This window comes from Vombatus ursinus, unplaced genomic scaffold (genome assembly GCF_900497805.2).
Source record: "Vombatus ursinus unplaced genomic scaffold, bare-nosed wombat genome assembly UNPS02004276.1, whole genome shotgun sequence".
NCBI lineage: Eukaryota > Metazoa > Chordata > Mammalia > Diprotodontia > Vombatidae > Vombatus > Vombatus ursinus.
Genome location: NW_020944054.1, coordinates 1000081 through 1025689, shown reverse-complemented (window position 1 = coordinate 1025689; position 25609 = coordinate 1000081). Strand labels below are relative to the sequence as shown.

Below are 25609 nucleotides of genomic sequence, written 5' to 3'. Positions count from 1 at the left end.
TCAAACAGCTAGTGAGTGTTATGTATCTGAGACTGGATTTGAACTCTGGTCCTCCTGACTCCAGGGCCGGTGCTCTACCCACTGCCTCACCTAGCTGCCCCTATCTGCCACATTTTCCCAACAGCATGTGCTCACAATGTGTCTGTCATATTTTGGTACTCACAACATTTCAGACTTTTTCATTATTATTATATCTGTTATGGGGATCTGTGATTGGTGATCTTTGATGTTACTATTAGAATTGTTTTAGGGCACCACAAATTGTGTGATGGTGAACTTAATCGTTAAATGTGTATCTTCTGACTGCTCCACCTATGGGCCATTCCCTTGTCTCTTTCCCTCTCCTTGAGCCTCCTTGTTCCCTGAGACACAACAATATTATAGACTATTATGTAAACTTAATTGATAAAGCAGCAACAGGGTTTGAGAGGATTGACTTCAATTTTGAAAGAAGTTCTACTGTGAATAAAATGCTATCAAACAGCATTGCATGCTACAGAGAAATCTTTCATAAAAAGAAGAGTCCATTGATGCTGCATACTTTGCTGTCTTGTTTTAAGAAATTGTCGCAGGCATCCCAACCTTCAGCAACCACCACCCTGATTGGTTAGCAACCATCAACACTGAGGCAAGACCCTCCACCAGCATACAATTTGCTGAAGGCTCAGATGATGTTTAGCGTTTTTTTTTAGCAATAAAGTATTTTAATTAAGGTATGTACATTTTGAAAAGACATAATACTATTGCACACATAATAGTAACATAACTTTTATATGCACAGGGAAACAAAAAAATTCATATGACATTGCGATATTTGCTTTATTGTAGTGGTCTGGAACCAAATCTGCAATATCTCTGAGTTATTCCAGTATAAACACATATATGCATATACATATACATATACATATACACCATTCTCTAATAGATAGTCAAATGATATATTCTCAAAAGTTCCCAAAAGAGCTGCAAAGTATTTCACAACCACATGAAAGGATGTTCCAAATCACTAATGATAAGAGAAATACATATCAAAACAACCCTAAGGTTTGATCTCACACCCTGCAAATTGGCAAAAATGACAACAAATGGCAACAGTCAATGTTGGAGGGGGTGTGGGAAGATAGGCCACTAATACATTGTTGGCAGAATTGTGGAATAGTGCAATCATTTTGGAAAACAACCTGGAATTATGCAAATAAAGTGAGTAAAATGTTTATATCCTTTGACTCAGAGATTTTATTACTAGGCATTTACCCCATTGAGGTCACTGATGAGGAGAAAGTCCCCATATACACCAAAATCTTTATTAGCAGCACTTTTTTGTGTTAGCAAAGAATTGGAAACAAAGTAGATATCCATTGATTGGGGAATGGCTAAACACATTGTGATACATGGCTGAAAGGACTATTCTTCCGCTGTAAGAAATGATGTGTGTGGTGAATCCAGAAAAGCATGGAAAGATCTTCATGAACTTATGCAGAATGAAGTCAGAAGAACCAAGAACACATTCTACACAGTAACTACAACAATGTCAGTGGAAATGACACACCAAAAAATCAAAAGCAAATGTAATAAAATTATAAAGATCAAGAATGACTCAAATGAAGAGAATATGAGAAGACATACCCACCTTACCTCCTTATGGAGGTGGGAGGGTCACAGGTGTTAAACACTGCACATGTTTTCAGACTTTTTTAATGTCTTGATCAGGTGTGCTTTTCTCTCCCTTTTTCTTCTCCAAGAAATGCTGTTTGTCACATGGGATGGCTCTCTGGGAGGGGAAGAGTGATACATGGGTTATTATGATAATGTAAGAAACTGAAGACATAAAAAAACCCTTATTTTAAAAAAGCCAGCCCGTGGGTCTTGTCTATAATCCATGTTGAGATTCATGAATCGTAAAAAAGTACATAAATGCCCAAGGCTTCCAATGGATATAACATAAGCATTAGCAAAAAAAATTTTAAGATTTTTTTTTTAAATCACACTACCTGTGCTGAAAATGATCTAGCTTACTTTGGACAAAGGCTCCATGATTTAATCCGTGTAAATGCTTCTTCCATTGTTGCATACAGCAATCCAACTTTGCCTTCTCAACCTGTATTATTCTTGTCCCTGTCCTTCTATAAATCCCTGATGTTCTCAAGCATTCTCTACTATATCAGTGATTCTCAAAGCAGGTTCTGGGAATTCATTCCCTCTAAGACCTTTACAGGGGGGCTGAGAAATCAAAACTATCTTGATAATAATAATAAAACTTTTAAATTGCTAATATTGTAAATATCAATAGATATAAAGCACATAAACAAGCTCTTGGGAAGGGAATCCTCAATAATTTTTAAGAGTGTAAAGTGGTCCTGAGACCAAAAAATTTGATAATCACAGATCTACATGAGAATCTTCCTGGTTTCCCCAGATTCTAGTACTGTCTTCCCACACTTTGTATTCAGTGTGTGTGTGTGTGTGTATGTGTGTGTGTATACACATATCTGCATATATTATGTATACATATACACGGATATGTATAACGCCTGTCTCAAAACCCATTGTTATAAAACATTTTTGTTTACACTTTTTTCTTTTATTTTTCTCTTCATAGGAAGTAGAATTTTTGTTTTTTACAGTCACAATTTTGTTCCTTCATACTTATAGCCTGGAATTGTTTTTATATAGTTTTTATCTTGTTTCATTGGGTTTTTTTGAGAGGTATCCTAGCTTGGCTTCAACCTTATTTTTGTTGTTCAGTCATTCAGGTGTGTCCAATTCTTTGTGACCCTGTTGACCATAGCACGCCAATACTGTTCGTGAGGTTTTCTTGGCAAAAATACTAAAGTGATTTGCCATTTCCTTCTCCAGTGGATTAAGGCAAACAGAGGTTAAGTGACTTGCCCAGGGTCACACAGCTAATAAGTGTCTGAGGCTGGATTTGAACTCAGGTCTTACTGACTCCAGGCCACCAGCTGCCTCAACCTGCTATTATGCAATTGCAGCATTTATTGATATGGTATATTTCTCAGAAGTCTAAATGCCACTGAATATATAGATGGTGATACATGAAAAAGTCATTGGTACTGTTTTCATGATTCAATTCATGTCTTGCTGTACTGTTAGGCACAATATATTAATCTAATAGACCACTGTTGCAGCCAGCCTGCCTTAGCTGCCAGCCCAGGTGTAGACACACAAGTCTATAATGATCCTGATGGTTTGGTGTAGGAACTGAATGATCAGTCAGTGACAGGGGAGGCCTGTTAGATCAGTCCCTAGACTGCTATGATGTCACAGGTAAACCAGAAGATATAGTTACACACGTCTCTAGGTGCAGTACTAGAGATGGCGCCTGTGAAGTGCGCCTTGTATGTAATTGCAGATGATTACTGCTGTACATGTGAATTACTGCATGCTTGGGAATGCTTATTTTTTATTTTACTGTTATGTTCATTTGACTGTTTTGTGCTGTATGCATGCTATAGCAATGTCTCTTTGTTCGTTGTTTTGTGTACCTGCTACTGCTTATATTGTTGTCTTTTCTATATAAACCTATTGATAGTGTTATTGTTGCAGGTGGCTAGCTTTGCTTTGTTAGTTAGCCAAGCTCATTCCATTGGATGGATCACTGTGTCCTATGGATACGCACATACTATTGAAATGTGTGTATGTTATATGTCCTGTATATAGTGAGGCACGTTGTCACTGTAGTATCCTTGAAGGTGATGCTCTATATAATGCCATGTCTACTGCATGTATTGTGAATGTGCATTTGTATTTCATTTTGAATAGTAACAAAGGTTGGTTGCATTGACATTTGTGTTTCTACTGTATATTTACAGATTTTGGACCTGCACCAGCTTATCTTTTCAAAGGGCTACAGAAAGTTTGCCCCATGGAGGAATGTACCCCAGTCTCAAAGCCCATTGTTATGAGACTCTCCTTATTGGTGGAATGTGTGAGGGGGCAGGGCACAGTTGGCCAGAGGGGAGAGTTTCAGTTCTCAACCAGTCTCTTTTGGGACTCACCAAGTAAGAGTTCCCTTTGCATCCCTCCTTAGGACTCTCCAAAGGCCAGTCCCCTTTTGGGACTCCTCAAACTTTGAGTCTTGAAGCACTGAGTAGATTCTGGTTTCTAGATTCAAGAGAGAGGATGGAAGAGGCCAACCCCTTTTCGGGTTGCTATAGGAAAAGACTCTGGGGAGACTTGAGAAGAGTGGGCAGTCTCTATTATGTACCTATCTTCAACTCACTACACTAGAGAACTACACTAGAGACTTTAGGGAATTTCCCCTTGGGTGAGATCAAAGACAAAGTTCCCTTGGTTGAGCCGAGTTACCTCACTCCCAGTGGGAGACCTCCTTCATTCTGTATTGTTTGGCATATATTCCCTTCTGTATCTTCTCTGATTTCTGTTTAGTTACCAATTTGGATAAATGGGTTTCTTTGCTATTTTCCATGTATGTTCATTTTGGAAATGGTATTATGGGGAAGAGGTCAAACCTTTGATACATGACCTAGATATAAAGAGAGATTTTACAAGAAAATTAGAAAAACATGGAATATATTACTCATCAGACTTATGGAGAGGTGAACAATTTATGAATAAACAAGATATAGACAGCAAAGTTAGGTGTAAAATGGATAATTTCAATTACATTAAATTTAAAAGATTTTGTACAAATAAAACAAATGTAACCAAGATTAGAAGGGAAGCAGAAAGCTGGGAAAGAATTTTGACAGCCAGTGTCTCTGATAAAGGCCTCATTTCTAAAATATATAGAGCTGAGTTGAACTGATAAGAATACCAGTCATTCCCCAATTGATAAATGATCAAAGGATATGAACAGGAAGTTTTCTGATGAAGAAATAAAACAATTTATAGTCATATGAAAAAACGCTCTAAATCATTATTGATTAGAGAAGTGCAAATTAAAACAACCTTGAGATATCATTTTATACCTACCAGACTGGCTAAAATGATAGAAGGGGAAAGCAACAAATGTTGGAGGGAATATAGAAAAATTGGGACACTAATTCATTGTTAGTGGAATTCTGAAGTGATTCAACCATTTTGGAGAGCAATCTCGAATTATGCCCGAAGAGTTATTAAATTACCTATACCCTTTGACTCAGCAATACCACTACTTGGTCTATTTCTGAAGATAATTAGGGGAAAAGGAAAAGAACCTATATGTTCTAAAATGTTTATAACAGCACTCTTTGTGGTGGCAAAGAACTAGAAATTTCAGGGATGCCCATCAGTTGAGGAATGGCTGAATAAGTTGTGGTATATGGTTGTGATGGAATACTACCATGTTATAAGAAATGATGAGCTCCATGATTTTAGGAAAACATGGAAAGGCTTGCATGAAATAATGAAGAGTGAAATGAGCAGAAGCAAGATAACATTGTATATAGTAATAGCAATATTATTTTAAGAATGACTTTGAATGAATAATTTATTTTGACTATTATAAAAACCCAAATTAACTATAAAGGACATATGAAAGAAGATGCTATCTGTATCCAGAGAAAAAACTGATAAATAGAAGTATGTATAGAATAATTTTACATACAAATTCCTAATTGTGTCTAATGGTAGCCATCTCTAGGGGGGAGGGAGGGAAGAAAAAAAAAGTTTACATGATAATTTTGTTGTATATTTGAAAGGAATAGCAAGTTGTGCATAGTAGACTTGCAGTTTCATGTGCAATCATCTTTTAAAAATTGTACTATGTTATGAAAATGCTTGTTTTATTCCATAATTAAAAATAAAATTTAATAATAAAAAAGAAAGCTTCTTGTAGAAGATGGGATTTTAGTTGGGACTTAAAGGAAGCTAGGGAAGCTACTAGGTAGAGATGAGGAGGGAAAATGCTCAGCACTGAGAGATAGAGTGTCTTGTTCATGAAACTGTGAGGAGGCCAGTGTCACTGGATCAAAATAGAAATGTGAGGGAGTAAGGTGTGAAAAGATTGGAAAGGTAGGAGGGGGCTACATTATGAAGGGCTTTGAACACCAAACAGTATTTTGTATTTGATCCTGGAAGTAATAGGGAGCCACTGGAGTTTATTAAGTAGTATTGATCAGACCGGAGCTTTAGGAAAATCACTTTGGTGGATGAATGGAGGGTAGATTGGAGTAGGGAGAGATTGGAGGCAGGCAAACCCATCAGCAGATCCAGATGTGAGGTGATGAGGATGTGCACCAGGGCAGGGGCAGTGCAGAAAAGAGATGAGGTTGTATTTGAGAGATGTTGCAGAGGTGAAAATGACAGGACTTGGCAACAGATTGGATATGAAGAGTGAGAGAGAGTGAGGAGTCAAAGATAACACCTAGGTTTCAAGCCTGAGGGGCTGGGAGGGCTGTAGTGCCCTCAACATTAATAGAGAAAGTAGGAAGGGGAAGAAGGTTTAGGGGGAAAGATAATGCATTCTGTATTGGACATATTGAATTTGAACCGTCTACTAGATATCCAGTTCCAGTTATCTGAATGGCACTTGGAGATGCAAGATTAGAGGTCAGCACAGAGGATAGGTTGATTTGAGAATTGTCAGCATAGAGATGGTAATTAAATCTATGGAAGTTGATGAGATTACCAAGTGAAATGGTATAGAGAGAGAAGAGAAGAGGGCCTAGGACAGAACCCTGACATAAACCTACAGTTTGAGGGTATGAACTAAATGAGGATCCAACAAAGGAGACTAAGAAGGAGAAGTCTGAGAGATAGGAGGAGAACTAAGGGATAGTGGTGTCCCAAAAACCTAGAGAGAAAAGAGTATCAAGTAGGAGACATGGGCAACAATATCAGAGACTGCAGAGAGGTAGAGAAGAATGAGAATGGAGAAAAGGCCATTGGATTTGGCATCTAAGAGATCAAGTAGTTTAACCAGAATGATGAGGTTGGAAACCAGATTGTAAGAGGTTAAGAAGAGAGTGAGAGGAGAGGAAGTGGAAGCATGTATTGTAAATAGCCTTTTCAAGGAGTTTAGCTAAAAAAAGCAGAAGAGATATAGGGATGATGGTTAGCAGGGGTAGCTAGATCAAGTGAGGGTTTTTTCAGGATGGGAAAACATGGCCATGTTTGTAGGCAGTAGGTAATGGGCCAATTGACAGGGAGAGATTGAAAATAAGTGACAGAGTGGGAGTGACAGAGGGGACAATTGTTTAGAGGAGACAGGAAGGAATAGGATAACTTGAGCAGGTAGAGGGGTTGGCCTTGGTAAAGGATAAGGCCATTTCATTATATGAGGGGTGAAGGAGGAAATAGTGGCAGAAGGCATCTGAGTGATAAGAGATGAGAAAGATGGGAGAAGAGGGAACTCATGGCAAATGTCCTCAATTTTTTTCTGTAAAATATGAGGCAAGGTTCTCAGCTGAAAGAGTAGGAAATTCTTTTTTTCTTTACGGAGCACTTTGTAATTGAATCTATGCAAGTTTTTCGTGTATTTTGGTATGTTGTTCACCAGATACTTAGGAATTTTGTAGTTATTGGAATGAGATTTCCCTTTCTAATATTGCTTCATGTGTTTTGTTATTATTATGTAGAAATGCTATTGATTTTTGAAAATTTATTTTGTAGTCTGCAATTTTGCTGAAGCTATTGTCTTGATTGGTATTTTTACTGATTCCCTAGGATTTTCCAAGCATACCATCATATCATCAGCAAATAAGGACACTTTTATCTCCTCTTTACTTATCTATGCCTTTTAATTTCCTTCTCTTGTCTTATTGATGATGCCAGCATTTCCAGAACTATATCAAATAATAATGGGGAGAGTAAGCATCCTTGCTTCACTCTCATATTTACTGGAGAAATAAATAGACTGGAAATGTATCTCCATTGCATATGATGCTTACTTTTGGTTTTAGATAGATGCTTTAAATGATATTTTAAAGGTCTCTATCTACACTTTTTGGGTTTTTAGCATAAAAGAATGTTGTGCTTTGTCAAAATCTTTTTCTGCATCTGTTGGGATGATTATGTCATTTTGGATGTTTTGGTTTTTAATATGATAGATTATGTTGATTGTTTTCCTAAATGCAAGGAACCATCCTTGCATCCCTGGTATAAATCCCATTTAGTCACAATGAATGATTTCTTTGGATAGTCTGTTTCTTAGGATTTTGTTTAAAATTTTTGAGTCAATATTCAAATGATATTGGCCTATAATTTCCTTTCTGTCTTTTATCTCTCTCCCTGGTTTAAGTATTAGGACCTAAAAATATTGTGGTAGGCTGCTTTCTTTCTCAATTTTTTGAGAATATTTTGTGAAGTATGGATACTGACTTCTTTAAAAGTTTGATATATTATTCTTATGAATCCATCAGGACCAGGAGTTTTTCCTCCCTTTGGTAATTACTTTACAACTAGGTCTATTTCCTTTTCTGAGATTGAGTTATTTAAGATCACTATCCAGTCTTCTGATAGGTTGGGTATTTTATTTTTATAAGGTATTTCTCTATTTCTTTTGTGCTCTTAGTTTTGTTAACATATAACTGCACATATATGTTCTGATTATTCTATTTATTTCTTTTGGTTTTGTGACGATTTTACCTTGCTCATTTATTATTTTATTGATTTTATTTTCTGTCCTCTTCTTTTTAATCAAATTAGCTAAGAGTATATAAATTTTATTAGTTTTTTCAAAGGACCAGCTTATAGTTTTATTTGTCATTTCTGTTTTTATTCCAATTTATCTATTTTCCCTCTCATTTTAATACACCTTTTTTGTGCTTATTTTAAGTTTGTTTGTTAGCATATTGAGTTCATTAATCTTCTCTGTCTCTCTGTGTCTCTGTCTCTACTCTGTCTCTGTCTCTCTCATTAATGTATATTTGTAGGGATATAATTTTTCCCTGAGGGCTGCTTTAGCTTCATCCCAGAAATTTTGGAATGTTGTTTCACCATTATCATTTTCTTTTACATAGTTATTAATTGCTTTTATTAATTGTTCTTTGATCCACTCATTATTTAGTATTTCATTGTTAAGTCTCCATTTCGGTCTGCATCTTTTTCTTTGTGGGTCCCTGAGCCAATTAATATTTTTATTACATTATGGTTTGTAAAGGATGTAGTCATTTTTCTGCCTTTTAACATTTCTTTTCAATATTTCTGTGCCCTAGTACATGGTCAATTTTTGCAAAGGTTGCATATGGTGCTGAGAAAAATGTATTTTCTTTAGCAGTTTAATTTAGAAGACACCATAAGTCTATTGACTCTATTTTCTCTAGCAATTTGTTCAGTTCCACATTATCCCACTTATCTTTCTCTTAGACTTGTCCAAAACTGATAGAAGGTTATTGAAGTCTCCTGTCACTATTATGTTACTGTCTGTGTTTTCTTGTAGCTGAGTTAGTGTTTCCTTTATGAATTTGGATGTGAAGGCATTTGGTGCATATCAGTTTATTACATATATTGGTTTTTTTCTATGATTTCTTTTTTCCCTCTTCTTCTGTAAACACAGCACTATGTCTCTTTAGTTACTTTAGCTTAAGCTTTTTTAAAGTGGCCCTATTTCCACTGGCTCTCTTCCCCTCATTCCAGATTGCTTCTTGTCATTTGGGAATACCTTTTCCCTTTGGAGTTTTCCCTTTTTATTTTCCTTATATAATTATTCTGCCCTTTTTTTGTTTCAGTTAGTCAAGTAAATGTTCCCTTCCTCTCCTCCCCTTCAACTAGTAAGTAATTTTCTCCCTCTCTGTCATCCATTCTCTATTTCTGCCTATTTTAGATCCTCATTCCCTGATTCATAACCCTTATAATTATCTAGTCTCTGTCTATTCTTTGTATTCCTCATGCAATCAAACCTTTCAAGGTATCCATTCTAGGCTCTCTCCTCTAGGCTTTTTTTTGGGGGGGGGGTGAGGCAATCAGGGTTAAGTGACTTGCCCAGGGTCACACAGCTAGAGAGTGTTATGTGTCTGAGGCCAGATTTGAACTCAGGTCCTCCTGACTCCAAGGTTGGAGCTCTATCCATTGCCCCACCTAGCTGCCCCTTAAAGATTTTTAGATCAGTATGGGGTAGTGCTGGTGATTCTTTCTTTCTTTCTTTTCTTTTTTCTTTAAGCATTTGGGGTTAAGTGACTTGCCCAGGGTCACACAACTAGTAAGTGTCAAGTGTTTGGTCTGAGCTCAGATTTGAGCTCAGGTCCTCCTGACTTCAGAGCCAGTGCTCTCTCCACTGCGCCACCTAGCTGCCCCCTCTCTAGGCTATTTCTGACAGTGCCATGTAGGGCTTACCCAGTGGATTCCCCTTTTCCATTGATCCTCACTTCCAGAACAATACTAATTACCGCAGGTGTCAGAGAGGACACTGTCTCATGGTAGGGTCCTTCCCTCCATGATGTCCTTACTTATGTAGCTCACCATTGATGTATACCCTCCCCAGTTACCTTTTTTCCTCATTTGCCTCAAAAAGTCCTTCCTATGCCCATGGCCTCCTGCTCCTCCAGGTGCCAGTTGGCCTCAGGATTTCCAACTCTCTGCTCCCCTCCTAAGGTACAAGTTGTCTTTTCAAGCACTGAACACCTCAGACCACACTCAATGCAAGGTCCTTCTATCTTCTTTCACAGATGATCTCTCTTCATCCATAGGAGTGAATTAGTGAATGCTAACCCCAACCTTCCCACCACTATATCAATGCCCCCTTTTCAATCCTTCTTCCTTCTTCCTTAGATATTACCCTGCAGGCTTTTCTCTTATTGAAAACATGGGGTCACCTTCCCCTCATTCCCAGGCACATCACACATTCTTTTCTATTCCCCTGATCCCATGTCTCCCTTTCATGTACCCTTTTATATTGTTCCACAAAAAATATTGATCCACTTCTCTCCATAATGCCCAGGCCCACCTCTTCACTGTTATCTGCACCTGACTTATGTTTTCACCCTTGTCTTCTTCTATACATTTAGAAAGAAGTTTCTTACTGATATTTCTGCTGTCACTCTGTTGCTATAGCTGTCCTTGACTGTATTCATTCACTCTTCTTGCATTTCTGTTGTTTAGGGTGTTCAAGAAGCAAATAATCTCTTCAGTTCTGGTTTTCTTTCTAAAAATGAATGTTGAAAACTATCTTTATATGTAATTGGAAAAAATACTATTTACCAAATAAATAAAGATATGCTTGTTAAGAAAAAATGTGTATTTTTTTGCCACAGGAGATAGACAAGGGAACTTTCTTGTCACTAGCTATTAGTATAGCTGATCATTAAATCAAAGGGAACTACCTGTCAGACTAGATAAGGGAGAGGGATATTCCACGGACCATAGAATCCTCCTTTTAAAAAAAAAGCACTAATTTTTTGGTACCAATTAGAGGGAAAAAAGATATTAAGAGAAACCAGTTGTTGGCAGGTAATCAAAATCAAGTCAGTTATGTTCTCCCAAAAATTCATTTTCAAAAATATCTTATATTAAAGTTTGTCAACAGGTAATCCCAAAATCATGAGACTTAAGTGAAAACCAGGTTTATTACAAGAGAAATGTTCAAAAGGAAGTAATACAACTGGAAGACTGAGCCAGAAAATACTACTTTAGGTTATGCCAATGTCGTTCCTTTGGCTTTTTCCCAGGTGCAGACCTTCACCTGTAACAGTTCAGGATAACATTTCCTTTGAGTGTCTTGTGGCATTTCTCTCAAATGGTGGATTACTGATTAATGATCCATCAGACAGATGGATACCTGAATTCAGACCTCAAAACAAAATCAATTACAGTCCCAAGAATTTTTACCTCAAATGGCAAGTTTCACTAGTTACAGCTTAGAGTTGGATATAGTTATTTTTCCTCTAATGGAGTTGCAATTAGCAATAAAAATTTGCCAGGACTCAAACATACATAAAAGATTTCACTTAGCATTCTTCGTGTGCTTTTCTTTTCTTCTTCTTAAGTTTAAACTCATCCTGATCATAAAGATCAATAATTTGATAATCAATAATAAATTGATAATCAATAATTAGAAGTCATTTCTATATAATACACAAACTTGCAAGTTCCCAGCAAGCCAAGTTCATCGTCTAGGAACTCCATAACCCAAACTAGCTCCTTTCCCAGGACTGGAGACCTTGCCCACGCAAATGGTTTCCAGGAATCTGACAAGTTTACAAAATAAGCCCCGGAGAAGGGGCTGAACCTGAAGCCCTGGCCGGCCTGCGTACCCCATCTACCTTCAGAACTGTCATGGGCCGTGCTCTTTGACACTCCCCGCCCCCACTCTCTGCGAGGTGGAACAGACTAACCCTGCTGCATAACCTCATACCTCAAGGTGGACTTCTATGAATAAACAGAACCAAACCAATTTCAGGTTTAACATTATAACAACAATCCCAAATAACTCAGTTAACACTCTTACACTTTCATAAGTGATAGCCAAATAGTTATAGATGTAAATTCCTCTTAACTACAGTCAAAGGTGGAAATATCCAGTTTCCTAAAGGGCAGTTACCAAAAACACTATAAAACAGGGCTAGCAGGACTGATAAAATAACATAACTGGTTTCAAACAATTTTTCCACCATCTTTTAGTTTCTTTCTTATCTTATCTTTCTTTCTTATCTTATAGTACATACTAAACTAAAAACCAAGCTATAAAAAGTTGCTCGGAAAAAAAAAAGGAAAAAGTTGCCCGAAATAACTGATAGAAAAGTTTACCACTTTATACAATATAAAAAATTTAGAAACATAACAAACCATAAACAATATTATGTATTTTGAAACTTGAAACAAACCCATTATTGATCATGTGATCTCAATCCAGTTGAATGCATTTCTAAATTACCTTACACAGAAAATCATTCATCTCATCACCATTGGCATTGTATACTGATCACATCTAATACCCCATATAGAGTTATCAAGTACCGGGCAATTACATCTAATTAAGGAAATAATAATAACAGTTAACATTTTATATAGTGTTTGCCCTATGCCAGGCATTATGTTAAGCACTTTACAATTATGTGAAGTAAACTGGGGTAAATAGACATGAGGTAACTTGCTTAAGGTCTCCCAGTTAACAAATTTCAGATCCATGCATTTTTTCAATTTGTCTTAATATCAAATAGTGTAATAAATTCTGACTCATCTTAAGCATCAAAATAGGAGAGACACATTTCACTTAAAATGTGACCAGAATGAATTCAATTACACCCGGATCTATGTCCCAAATGGAATTACACAGAATTGAGTTATAATTTTAATTCTGTAGTATTGTATTTTACACAAATGCTATTTATTCCAAACATTTCATATTATGGGGTTCACTATTTCCAGGCAATCCACTGCCAAAGACTGTAAAAGTGGCAATCTGATATTAGGTTTTAATCTACCCCAATGATCACTTAAGAGCACATTTTAATTTAGTTCAAATCTGGGTTCCACAATCTCAGAAGGAACTCACAGCTAGCTTATCAATTTACTCATAACTCTCTATGATTTCTTCCTATATACTTCCAAATCAAGCAGCAATTTTTATTACTGTAGTTCCCACTAAAATAAACACATGACATTTCCACACAACTTTCCCTTGTTTAAGAACAAAGCCAAAACTTTCTCAAACCTTTCTGTCAACATACATAATTAAAATGTCTTTCATAAAAAGACTCATACCTTTCTTATTACCTTCAGATTCTTCCCCATGCTATCCATTACTTTGTTCACTCCTTAAATTCTCCTTAAAAAATTTAGTGTTCAGTGGTGTTAAACAAAACTAATGACCCAAAGAATTTTATTCTTAAGGTGCAAATATTAGCCATTAATATGCCTACAACACTTAAACTGCTGAATTATTAACATTTCTGTTATTTGCTAAGAAATGGAAGCACCCAAAATCCTTTCAAAAGATGCTTTCAGCACTTACAAAAATCTTTAACAGCTTACAAAACTTGGTTTATTCAAGTAATAGTCAGGTTCTGGTATATCATTCACAAAAGTAGCAACAAAGCATTTTTAAGTGATTTTCAGAAATAAACTCCTCTTGTATGGATTAGAGCAAGGCATTTCTTGAGATTCAAATACATAAATCTATGATAAAATGAATAGGAATCTCATATAATTTATAACAAGATTTCCAATTTCAAGGTACACATACCAATTCAAAAATTACATTTACATTGATCGGTACTTAACTTTAACTTGTATGATTCCCCAAATACCCAACTAGATATTCCAATCAAACGCAATTACCTTTTGGCTGTGTTCCGTTACACAAAAACTTTCCCCTTTTTCATGAGCAAGGAAATGGTTAAGTGCCAGTCCAATTCCGAAGTGCAAGCCTTGAAACTTTCAATGACACAGCCACCTAACCTGTCTCTAAAATCAGTGAAATGACCTTCTTCTCTAGCTGTAAAACAAACCAGTCATTCCAGGGATGGTGTGAGGCTGGGGTGATGGAAAAAAACTTGACCACAGTTCAGAAATGCGAAGGAAGAGAACAGATTTTTTTTTTTCTAAAAACTTAAATTAGCGAACAAGACGAAGAGAGACATGTAAACAGATACAAGAAACACAAATAGATCAACAACTTAGCAGTGCTGAAAATCCCTTGCTAGCCTAGGCTGTAGATGTACAAATCAAGTTAAAATGCACATCTTTGACAATCACTTAAATACCTGCAGGTTTCAGGGCCATATAGCTGTAAAATTTGGCCTGAGACAGTCCCCTTAAGGGAAACAAAGCTGTTAGGCCCCATGGGGAACACACACAAACAGAAACAAAAGCAACAACAAAAAACTTCTAAACTTTTATACTTTCAATTATATGTCTATATATCTCATTTTCTTTATTTATTCAGTTGGGTCCCCAGGAGATCTAGGGCACTGAGTTTTAATGTGCCCTCTTTTGCACCACCTCAGCCAACACCCTGGACTTGGGGTCAAAAACCCATCCCCCTTTGGGGGGGGTGGTTTGAGGTATGAGGTTATGCAGCAAAACCCCTAAAGGCTGAATAACCTATAACAGAGCTCCTCCCAAAGCCTTCTTTGACTGAGTCTTCCAGCTAGCGACAACTAAACCCAACCCTGTCCTAGCTAGTATAACCTTTATCCCAGGTCTGCACAACACATGGCAAAGGGCCACTGATTTTGGGTGGCCGGTGAAAAATGTAGAGGATGTAAAAGAAATTAAAGATGTAACGAGTGCTTTGTCCCTGCCCTGCTTAACCCGTCTTCCACTAGTCGCTATTGTGCCCATCATGTAACTTGGTGGGCGGGTTGCCACTGCACACTCTCTCCTATTTGTCATGTGACCTGCTGCAACCAACCATGTCAGTCTGTCTCTAGTCTGAGAGGAGCTAATTCATGATTAATAAAAATCTCAAGTAATAAGTGTAACTAATTGATATTAATTGAAATTTCCCTTTAAAAATATGGTTTATTTGCAAAATAGTTTAATCACTAATTATACCTTTATGTGGAAAGTGAGCTGCTAAAAACCTATCTGCGGCCCGAAGAAGTTTAACCTATTTTAATTTTGGCCTCTACCTACTGCCAAGTTGTGCAGGTCTGCTTTATCCAAACATCCAGCCCACTTATCCAAATCGGATTTTTAAATCCTCATCAACTGGTAACCTTACCTTACTTTTGTCCCCTTTACTGTGGACAACCTGCTTTCTTTTGTAATGAGGAACTCAACCCAAAGTGAGGGGAGTCCAAGACATGAGTGGGGAAAAACCCCATGCTGGTACTGAGCCCTGCATCTGAACCCTCTGACCAGTCTGAGTCACTTTCTCTCATCATAACCCACTGCTGCCACCCTTTGTCAACAGTCAATCATTTCAGGAGACTTATGTGAAAACCAGGTTTATTTCAAGAGAAACAAATTTACATGTGGAAAAACCCAAAGAGTTCACAGTCTGTACAGAAGTTTGCATATTTATGACAGTACAACAATACAATACGAAGAGGAGAAAACAGGAAGGGCATGGGAGGAGAAAGGTGCAGTATAGATGGAAAAAAGGACAAAACCCCTCCTGAAGTGGAAGAACAAGGCTATGGCAAAAGCCACATTCTTTTCCCTTGGGAACAGCTTGACTATGAAGATAGGAGGGTCCATTTATCTACAAATGACCCCAGCTGCACATTTTCCAAGCCTGGCACAGACTGGCTGGCCCCTGTCTTGCCTCCCAAGAACACACAGCCAGTCCAGCTTGGGGTGCAAACACAAATTATGTCAGCTGGGGGGGGGGGCTTTATCCTCGACACATTCAGGGCCTCCTGCATGCTCTGGGTCCAGTGTTTCTGGAAAATATGGCAATTCAAAAAAATAAGTTCAGGGGACCCCTTAATAGTCCTTAACAAGTTTCAAATCAATAATGATGCTTATCTAATGGAAAGAGAAAAATTAAAGATCCATTTGTAGGGTCAAATCATAACAAGTCAGTAACATATACCCTCAAGGACAGAAGAATGAAATAAGATAATAAATGTTTATTAAGTGCCTATGTACCAGGCACTATGCTAAGTGCTCCACATACAAAAAAAAGCAAAAGATAATCACTTCCCTCACAGCCTAACAGATTCTCATCTGTTATAATCATAACAATATAAATAAGGAAACAACCATATACAAACAAGCTATGTACAGAACAAAAATAGGAAATAATCAACACAGGGAAGGCACTAGACCAAGAGAGATTGGGAAAGGTTTCTGGGGAAGAGGGGATTTTAGTTGGGACTTAAAGGAAGCCAGGAGGTGGACATAAGAAGGGAGAGTATTCCAGGCATGGGGTACAGAGAGTGAAAGTGGGATGTTGGGGTATAAGGTGTAAAAAGAATGGAAAGGTGGTGGTGGGGCTAGGTTATGAAAGGCTTTGAATGTCAGAGGATTTTATATTTGATCATGGAGGTGACAAGGAGACACTGGAGTTATAGAGTAGGATTCACATGGTCAGCAGATCTGAGTGTTTTTGAGGAGGATGAATTGGAGTGGGGAAATCCTGGAGGGAAGGAGACTAATTAGGAGGCTATCTTCAGGTGACTCAAAGTAGCATGTACTGTGAATGAAAAGAAGGGGATGGGGTTAAGATATTTAATCAAGGTAGAATTAAAGACTTGGTACCCACTTGGCCATGTGATGTGAGGGGGAGGGAGGAGTACAGGTTTGCATTGAGGTTGTGAACCTGGGTGACTTGGTGAATGTTGTAATAGGGAAGGTTTCTTGGAGGAGGTGATATTTGAGCTGGGTTTTAAAGAATGGACAATAGTTCACTAGCAAAAGGTTGAGAACAAGGAAAGAATGTACCAGCCTTGAGGGCAGGGGCTTTTTCCTCCCTGTGTATGTACCCAATTCTTGGCACATAATGGGAGTCTAAAAGATGCTGGTTGATTGATTGACCTAGCCATAACCTCAAATAAAGAACTTTGTACCTGATAGTCAACCCCCTTCTCTTTGTCTCTCTCTGACTCTGTCTCTGAGTCTCTCTCTGTCTCTCTCCCCCCTCCCCCTCACCTCATTTGTCTTTCCACCCCCCAGCAGGGGACCTGAGGGGACAGGAGGGAGGCGGGACTTCGGAGCACGTGCACCAGGCGGCCCCACCCTCGGGGGGCCAACGTTAGGCATCCACCGAAATCCAGGGGGCGCAGTTCCAACCCTGAGGGCAGGGGTGGCGGCTGCACGCCCCTGGAGGGAGCTGCCAAGGGAGTGTGCCGGCCGGTCCACTTCCCCGGGGCTCCCCCAGCAGTAATAGCCGCTGTCCGGCCGTCCAGAACGCCCGCCGTCCCACAGGAGCTGCCTTATAGCATCCTCACCCGGGCTGATCTCAGGTCCAGAGGTAGGGAGGGAAGGTGTGAGGGGGCGTAAATGGGAAGAGGTCTTGGGGGGGAAGGGCACGGGGGGACAGGGGTGTCAAAGTGGGGCCTGAGGTAAGGGGGAGGGAGGTGTCGAGGTAGGGTCTGAGGTAAAGGGAGGAGGCGTGGAGGTGGGGTCTGAGGTAAAGGGGGGAGGTGTGGAGGTGGGGTCTGAGGTAAAGTGGGGAGGCGTCGAAGTGGGGTCTGAGGTAAAGAGGGGGAGGTGTGGAGGTGGGGTCTGAGGTAAAGGGGGGAGGTGTGGAGGGGGGGTCGGAGGGAAAGGGGGGGGGGGGTGGGGGGGGGGTCTGAAGGTAGGGGATGGGGAGGCATTGAGGTCGAGTCTGAGGTAAGGTAAGGGGGCATAAATGTGTATTCTGAGGTAAGGATGGGTGGGAGGGGGAGGGAGATGTGGAGATTGGGTCTGAGGTAAGGGGGATGTGGGGGGGTCGGCATCGTTGTGGAGTCTGAGGTAAGGGGGGTGGGGACGGGGGGGGGGGCTGAGGGGGGGGAAGACATCGAGGTCGGGTCTGAGGTAAGGGGGCCACATGTGACCCTCTAGGTTCTCAAGTGCTACCTTTTGATTGAACCCAAACTTGAATGAACAAATCCCCTTATTAAAAGTATTTGTTCTGTAAAACTTGGACTTAGTCAACAAGCCACACTTGAGGACCTAGAAGGCCACATGTGGCCTTGAGGCAGCCACAGTTTTCCCATCCCTAGGGGATTCCAGGTGGAGCCCTGCACACTTCATTTATATGAGATAATTTTCCAGAGTCTTCCTCTTCCCCCCACCCTAGGTGTTTCTGTTTCCTGCCCTTTCAATTCTTCTGTGATTATGGAAGCATAACAGAACCACTCTTAGATCTTCTCACCAGCTAGGCTGCCTATATGTTAGGAGTGGGGAACCTGAGTCCTCAGTCCACATGAAGCCTTCTAGCTCCTCAAGTGTGCCTTTTGACTGAGTCCAAGTTTTACAGAACACATCCTTTTATTAAGAGGATGTGTTCTGTGAAGTTTGGACTCAGTCAAAGGGCCACACTTGAGGACCTAGAGGGTCACACGTGGCCTTGAGGCCCAAGTTTCCCCACCCCTGTTCTATGGATGATAAAATTGTGAGAGGTTCCATGTATCATTTCCTTGTATAAGAATGTAAACAGTTTGACCTTGATTAGTGTCTTACTTTTTTTGTCCCCTCATAATTGTTTTTTTATGCTTCTCTTAACTCCTATGTTTGTATATATTACATTTTCTACTCAGTTCTAGTATTTTCATCAGAAAAGCTTGGAAGTTCTTTTTTTATTTCATTAAAGGTCCATTTTTCTCCCCTGTAGGATTTATACTCAGTTTTTCTGGGTAAGTTCTTCCTGATTGTAAGTCTAGATCCTGTGCCTTTTGAAATACCATATTCCAGACTCTTTGTTTCTTTAGAGGTGAAGGGTGCTAAACCTTATGTGATCCAACTGTGGCTCCTTTGTACTTGAAATTTTTCTTTCGGCTAAGAGCAGCACTTTTTCCTTGACTTTGGAGCCTCGATTTTGGCCATGACTTTCCTGAGAGTTTTCATTTTGAGATTTCTTCCAGGATATGACCAGCGAATTCTTTTAGTATCTACTTTGCCCTCTGGTTCTGAGAGATTTAGGCTGTTTTCACTTATAATTTCTTGAAATATAATGTCTAGACTCTTTTTTTGTCATGTCTTTCAGATATTCTAATATATTTTAAATTATCTGTCCTCAGTCTTTTTTCCAACTTTTGCTGTGAGATACTTCACATTTTCTTCTATTTTTTTTTCAGTCTTTTGACTTTGTTTTATTATTTCATAATGTCTCATGGAATCATTAGCTTATTTTTGGCCAATTTTAATTTTCAAGGAATTATTTTCTTTAGTAATGTGCTGTACCTCCCATTCTAAGCTGTTAATTCTCTTTTTATATCTTTCTTCTTTGATTCTTACTCCTTTATCCATTTTTTTTCCCTCTCTTCCTCTCAATTGGTTTTTAAAACACTTATTTCTAGTTATTTTTTTAACTCTTGCTTTTACTCTTCCAGGAATTCTTTTTGGACTTGTATCTAAACTACATTTTCCTTGAGGCTTTGCTCATTGATATTTTCAAGACTAAAACTAGAACTAACTAGACTAGACCCAACTTCCAACTTATTTGATTAATTTTATTATTTTTTATCCTTTATTAAATTTATTGTTTTGTTATTTTATAAGACAATGAAAAAATTCTTAAGCAGAGCACACAGCAATGGTACTGGACTGGAACTGTTGCTCCATTTAGTTGTACTAAAAGTTCCTCATATGATAATCCTTCATCTCTTGAAAGTTCTTCATCTTTGTCATGTAGGAAAACTGTTGTTTTCTGTGGAAAATGGGGACATATTTTTTTATGCTAACCTCAACAGAGCTTTCACATTGTAATCTTTAACTTCTTGAGGGTCTGTCATCTTTATCACACTTCCTAGAACAGCTATTTGAAACCTACATACAAACCAATAAATTCCAGGTCCTATTCCCTGCACCTACCTCCACTTTCTGGATATACAGCACACATACAACTTAGCACTTTAGTGAGAAGTTCGAGACCCAACAAAATACTTCTTCCTAATCCCTTCACCTTCCCCCCAGTTTCCAAATACACACACACATACACACACATAAGTGGGTCATAGAGGATGAAGGGATCAGCTATGCAGTTTTAAATGACACATTATATGTAAACATAGTGTACTTGCATATGAATATATAGTGAGTATATATCTGTTTCTGTATCATAGGTTTCTGTGAATAAATATATAAGCCTACTTATATAAGTGGAGATAGATATACCTGTGTTTGCATACGTATATGTATGCAAACTAGTAACATATACAGGCATGTGCATATCTGTGTATATAAACAAACAATATATCTGTACATATCTACATATGTGTATATATAGTAAGTATGCATGTGTACACATGCAAACGTATACATACATATATACACATGCATACATATATACATATATACACATGCATATATATATATACCTGGTACAATACATAATTACACATATGAGTGTACCCAGATATTTATATACAAAGTAATTTGCAAGGAGAGTGAAACCATATGCAAGTATAAATCACACACATTATATGTTGATATAATACATACATTTCTTAATATACCTATGATTACATATATAATTTTGCACATTTAATATATTGAGTATATAAAGTATCTTTATAATTCAGATATTACTTTGTTGAACAGTATGCATATATATATATATTTTACCCATATATGTATATATGTGTATATATACATAAACTTTTCTTTACTATACACACAAGTCCATGTGTACAAGGATTTTGTATCAATAATATGCACATGAATGTACACATATAATATATAGTTATATATGCCTCTACATGAATTTACTTGTATGCATGTAGATAAGCACATTTCTATACATAATATACCCACACAAATGTGTAAATAGAATATACATATATGCATATCACATATGTGAGTTCATATCTAATGGGTGTGTGCATACACAAATAGGAATACATGTGTTATGTTTGACTACTACCCACTTAACTGTACAGATGTATATATGTATACACACAAATGTATATGCATACTATTGGATATATACATAATTAATAAAATATACTATACACATGAATATACAATGATACAAGTGTGTATGTATGTATATGCAATATATATACATACCCATTAGTATATAAGTACACAAATGTTCATAATATAGCTATGTATGTAGCTATGTGTACATATATACAAGTGTGTATGTATCCATGTGTGCCCACATGTATAGACATTCATTACACATGTGCAGTGTATGTACAAGCCTATACATATATACAGGTATTTATGGTAATCTATAAATGTGTGTATATGTGTGTGTATATATAATATATATATATAAATATTATATATATAATATATATAAATATTTTCAGTCCATACACATTGCACATCAATTACACTATGTGTTTATATAGTATACCTGTATGTATATGTCATTATATAGTCATTCATGTATATACACAGGAATATGTGTAACATATATGTATACACAAGTATACATATAAGCATATCATGTGTATTTGTTTTGTGTATATGTCTGAACCTATATGAACATAAATATATGTACTTATCTGTATGTATATGTGCATGTATCTATACATATACACACAGGAGTGTGCAGGTACATATGTATACACAATGCATATATTGTATATAGATCTACATATATATAGATAGCATGTACACAAGCATATAAATATTATATCACAGTACACCATTATACATGAATCACATATACACGTACATGTATAAAGGAACATTAGCCATATCTATGCATACATATGAGTATACATGTATACTTACATGTGTATGTGAATATAGATGGGTATATGCTATATATACAAACATATGGTTTATATCTATTTTGTGGGCATATGTATATCTATTGTGGACCTGTATATACACTTATACTTTTGTGCATGTGCATGTGTATAAACCTGTGTGTGTCTTACAGATATGTGTATCTTTATATATACATAAACACTCACATAGGTGTGTGTATATATAAATTTATATTTCTATCTGTCTACTCATCTGAGAATGTACAGATATTTTTCATACTTGTTTTTGGCTTGTAAAACCCTGTATAACCTGGCCTTTTCTTAACCTTTTCAGTCACATTGTCTGTGATTCAGGAACTGTGACTTCCTTGCTCTTCCTTCATCTCCTATTTCTGAACTTTTTCTGGCTGTCCCCTATTCCTGGAACTCTCTTTCTCCTCATCTCTGCCTTCTGGCTTCCCTTGGTTCATTCATGTCTAAGTTAAATCATACCTTCTGCAAAAAAGCCTTTCTTAGTCTTCCTTAATCTTAGTGCCTTCCCCCTGAAAATACCCCCAATTTCTCCTGTCTATAGCTTGTTTGTACATAGTTGTTTGCATGTTGTCTCCCACATTAGACTGTGAGTTCCTTGAGGGCAGAGCCTGTCTTTTGTTCCTTTTTGTATCCCTAGCACTTAGCACAGTTCTTAGCACACAGTAGTCACTTAATACATGTTTATTGGTTGATTGGCATTGATTGATTAACTATTGCAGTGGCTTGCCTCAAGTTTTTCCCCACTCCAATCCATCCTCTATTCAGCCACCAAACTGATTTTCCTAAAGCTTAGGTCCCACCATGTCATTATCCGCCCCCCCCAAATAAACTCCAATGACTCTCTATGTCTCCAGTGTCAATACAAATGCATTCAAAGCCCTTTATGACCTAACCCCCTTCCTCCCTTTCTAGTCTTCTTACACCTTACTCCCCAACATGTACTCTTTGATCCAGTGACACTGGCCTCTTAGCTGTTCCACAAACAAGACACTCTATCTCTTTGCTCTGGGCATTCTCTCTGGCTGTCTCCCATGTTTGGAATCCTCTCCTTAACTTTGTCTATTGACTTTCCTAGCTTCCTTTAAGTCTATACTGAAATGCTATCTTTTACAGGAAGCTTTCCCCAACCTCTCTTAATTTTAGTACCATCATTCTTTTAATTATTTCCTGCATATGGTTTGCTTTGTATTTATTTATTTGTATGTTGTCTACCCCATTAGATTGTAAGCTACTTGAGGGCAGGGACTCTTTTGCCTCTTTTTGTAGCCTTAGGGCCTAGCACAGTACTTGGCACATATAAATGCTTGCTTAATAAATGTTTATCAAAATTTATCAATTTAGTTGGCTGACTATAAAGAAAGTTCGAAATTATCCTTGACGGCAAGTCACCAATCCAAATGCATTAGGTCACATAAGTGATGTATAAGGTATTTCCTGGTTTACTTCTACCCCCACCATTCCTTTATTTATACTGTCTTTTTCTCAAAATAATTATTTTGTATTACTTTATACTTTGTATTGGCAGCTAGGTGGCATAGGGGATAAGGGTGTCAGATGTGGAGGCAAGAAAACCAGAATTTAAATTCTACCTCAGATACTTAATAGCTATGTGTAAGTCACTTACCCATTTTCAGCCTTATTTTCCTCATCTGTAAAATGGAGATGATAATAGCACCTGCCTAACTGGGTTATTGTGAGGATAAAATGACATAACCTATGTATGTTACTTTGCAAACCGTAGAGTGCTATATATTGCTAACTGCCATAAATATGTTATTCTATGTCTTTATCACCTGATTGGCTACTGAGTGGTACATTTTTCATTTATATTTGATAATCATTTACTAAGTCTTAGAATTAATGAATACCACACCAGATTTAGAACTGGAAAAGTCCTCAGAAGTTTTCTAATCCAACCTACTCATTTCACTGTTGAGGAAATGAACTCTATGAGGTGTGAAGTTACTTGCCCAAGATTACACAGCCTAGTTAATGGCAAAGCTGGAATTTTAACTCAGGTCCTGGGGCTCTAAATTCAATGCTTTTTCCATTGCATCAAAAGGTTATGCACTGTGTCGGTTGAGGTACTCACACCAACAAAATACCAGCTTCTTTTTAAAGTGTGAAAAAATAACTTTACAGGAAATAATCTTGATTTTTTTCCCTCTTTTTCATAGTGTGACATTGATCATTTGAGCGAAGATGATAGTTCCTGAGGATGATGACCCCATCAAAGAGCCTGATCCCCAGATCAGTGGAGAGAGTTCTACAAAGAATCTTGTAAAGGATCTAGACACAGACCCAGCAGCTGAGCAAGCTGTTCATGAAGTGGACGAGGTGCAGAATTTACAAGAACTAACAAGACAACTTGAAATCCAAAATCAGCCCATAAGCCCTAGAAACCAGGCAAATGTCCCTAATGAAGAGAGACAAGTCAACCTGGACAAAGACAATCGCAATGTTGGGCCAAATAGAGGGGAAAATAGAGGTTTCAGTGGCAAGGTAGAAAAACAGAGTCAACTTGGTGAGATAAGTCCTGAGATAAAAGAGAGCAAAGGGTTAAAAGGAGATGTAGATGTGCAAGTTCAGGTTAGTAAGTGCATTGCACCCGTGGATAGTGGTAGTAGTATAGTGGGTATAGATAGGTCAACAAGGCCCAAAGTTACAGCCTCTAAAATGGCTGCACAGATTTCCACTTTGGTGACAGAGTTGGGCAGCATCTGCCCTGATACATCACTGTTTGACCCAACACTGGATGATGTGGAAACATTACAACTTGGTGACTTAGTAAAAGGAGATGACAGTAATTGGTATGTATATCTTGGAAGAGTGTGGACTTCCCCCCCCCCCCTTTTTTTCTGAATTTGAGAAACTCTTAGTGGAGTTCTGTTTCATAAGGTGATATTTTTTCTAGCCTTGTCAACAATATGAAAGACTTGAATACAAGTTTGTTTGCATGAAGCTTACAAAATTATATTCCGTTTATCTGAATTGTGATTTCTGAGATGTACTACCCCTGCCCCAGCTCCTGGTCATCAGAGAGAACTAAGAGAGATGAAACCCACTCTAGACAACCAGTGCCTTAGCTGGCATTTTGAGATTGAGCTGCCTCTGAACATCCAGTCACTAATCAATAAGTGCATATTCCAGTGTTAAATGAAACTATGGAGATGGAGATAGAGATTGTTAAGGGTCTCAGAGTGGAAGGAAAGAAAGGAACCTTGGGAAAGAACCATGGTTAGGGGGACAGGATGGAGGAGTGATCTCAACAGCCACACACAGGTCTTCTCACCTACCCAAATACATTTAGTTTGTGTGTATCGTAGTCATGGGTGTGAGACTATTTATTGATTGATAGTAGGAAACATTTGACATCCTACCTGCATGAATATTAGCGATTGGTAACTTTGCTCACAAAT

General features: G+C 37.9%; 1 protein-coding gene and 1 pseudogene across 1 annotated transcript in view; one reads left to right on the top strand and one right to left on the bottom strand.

Moving 5' to 3' along the window:
- LOC114022759 overlaps positions 1-20225 on the bottom strand; it is a 41572-nt pseudogene extending 21347 nt beyond the window's left edge.
- LOC114054460 (SLAIN motif-containing protein-like) overlaps positions 1-25609 on the top strand; it is a 77812-nt gene that overhangs the window by 30667 nt on the left and 21536 nt on the right. Inside the window, exon 3 of the mRNA XM_027877639.1 lies at positions 24368-25000. Coding sequence (XP_027733440.1) covers positions 24393-25000 — 608 coding nt within the window. The 5' untranslated portion in view covers positions 24368-24392. The remainder of the gene's footprint in view (positions 1-24367; positions 25001-25609) is intronic.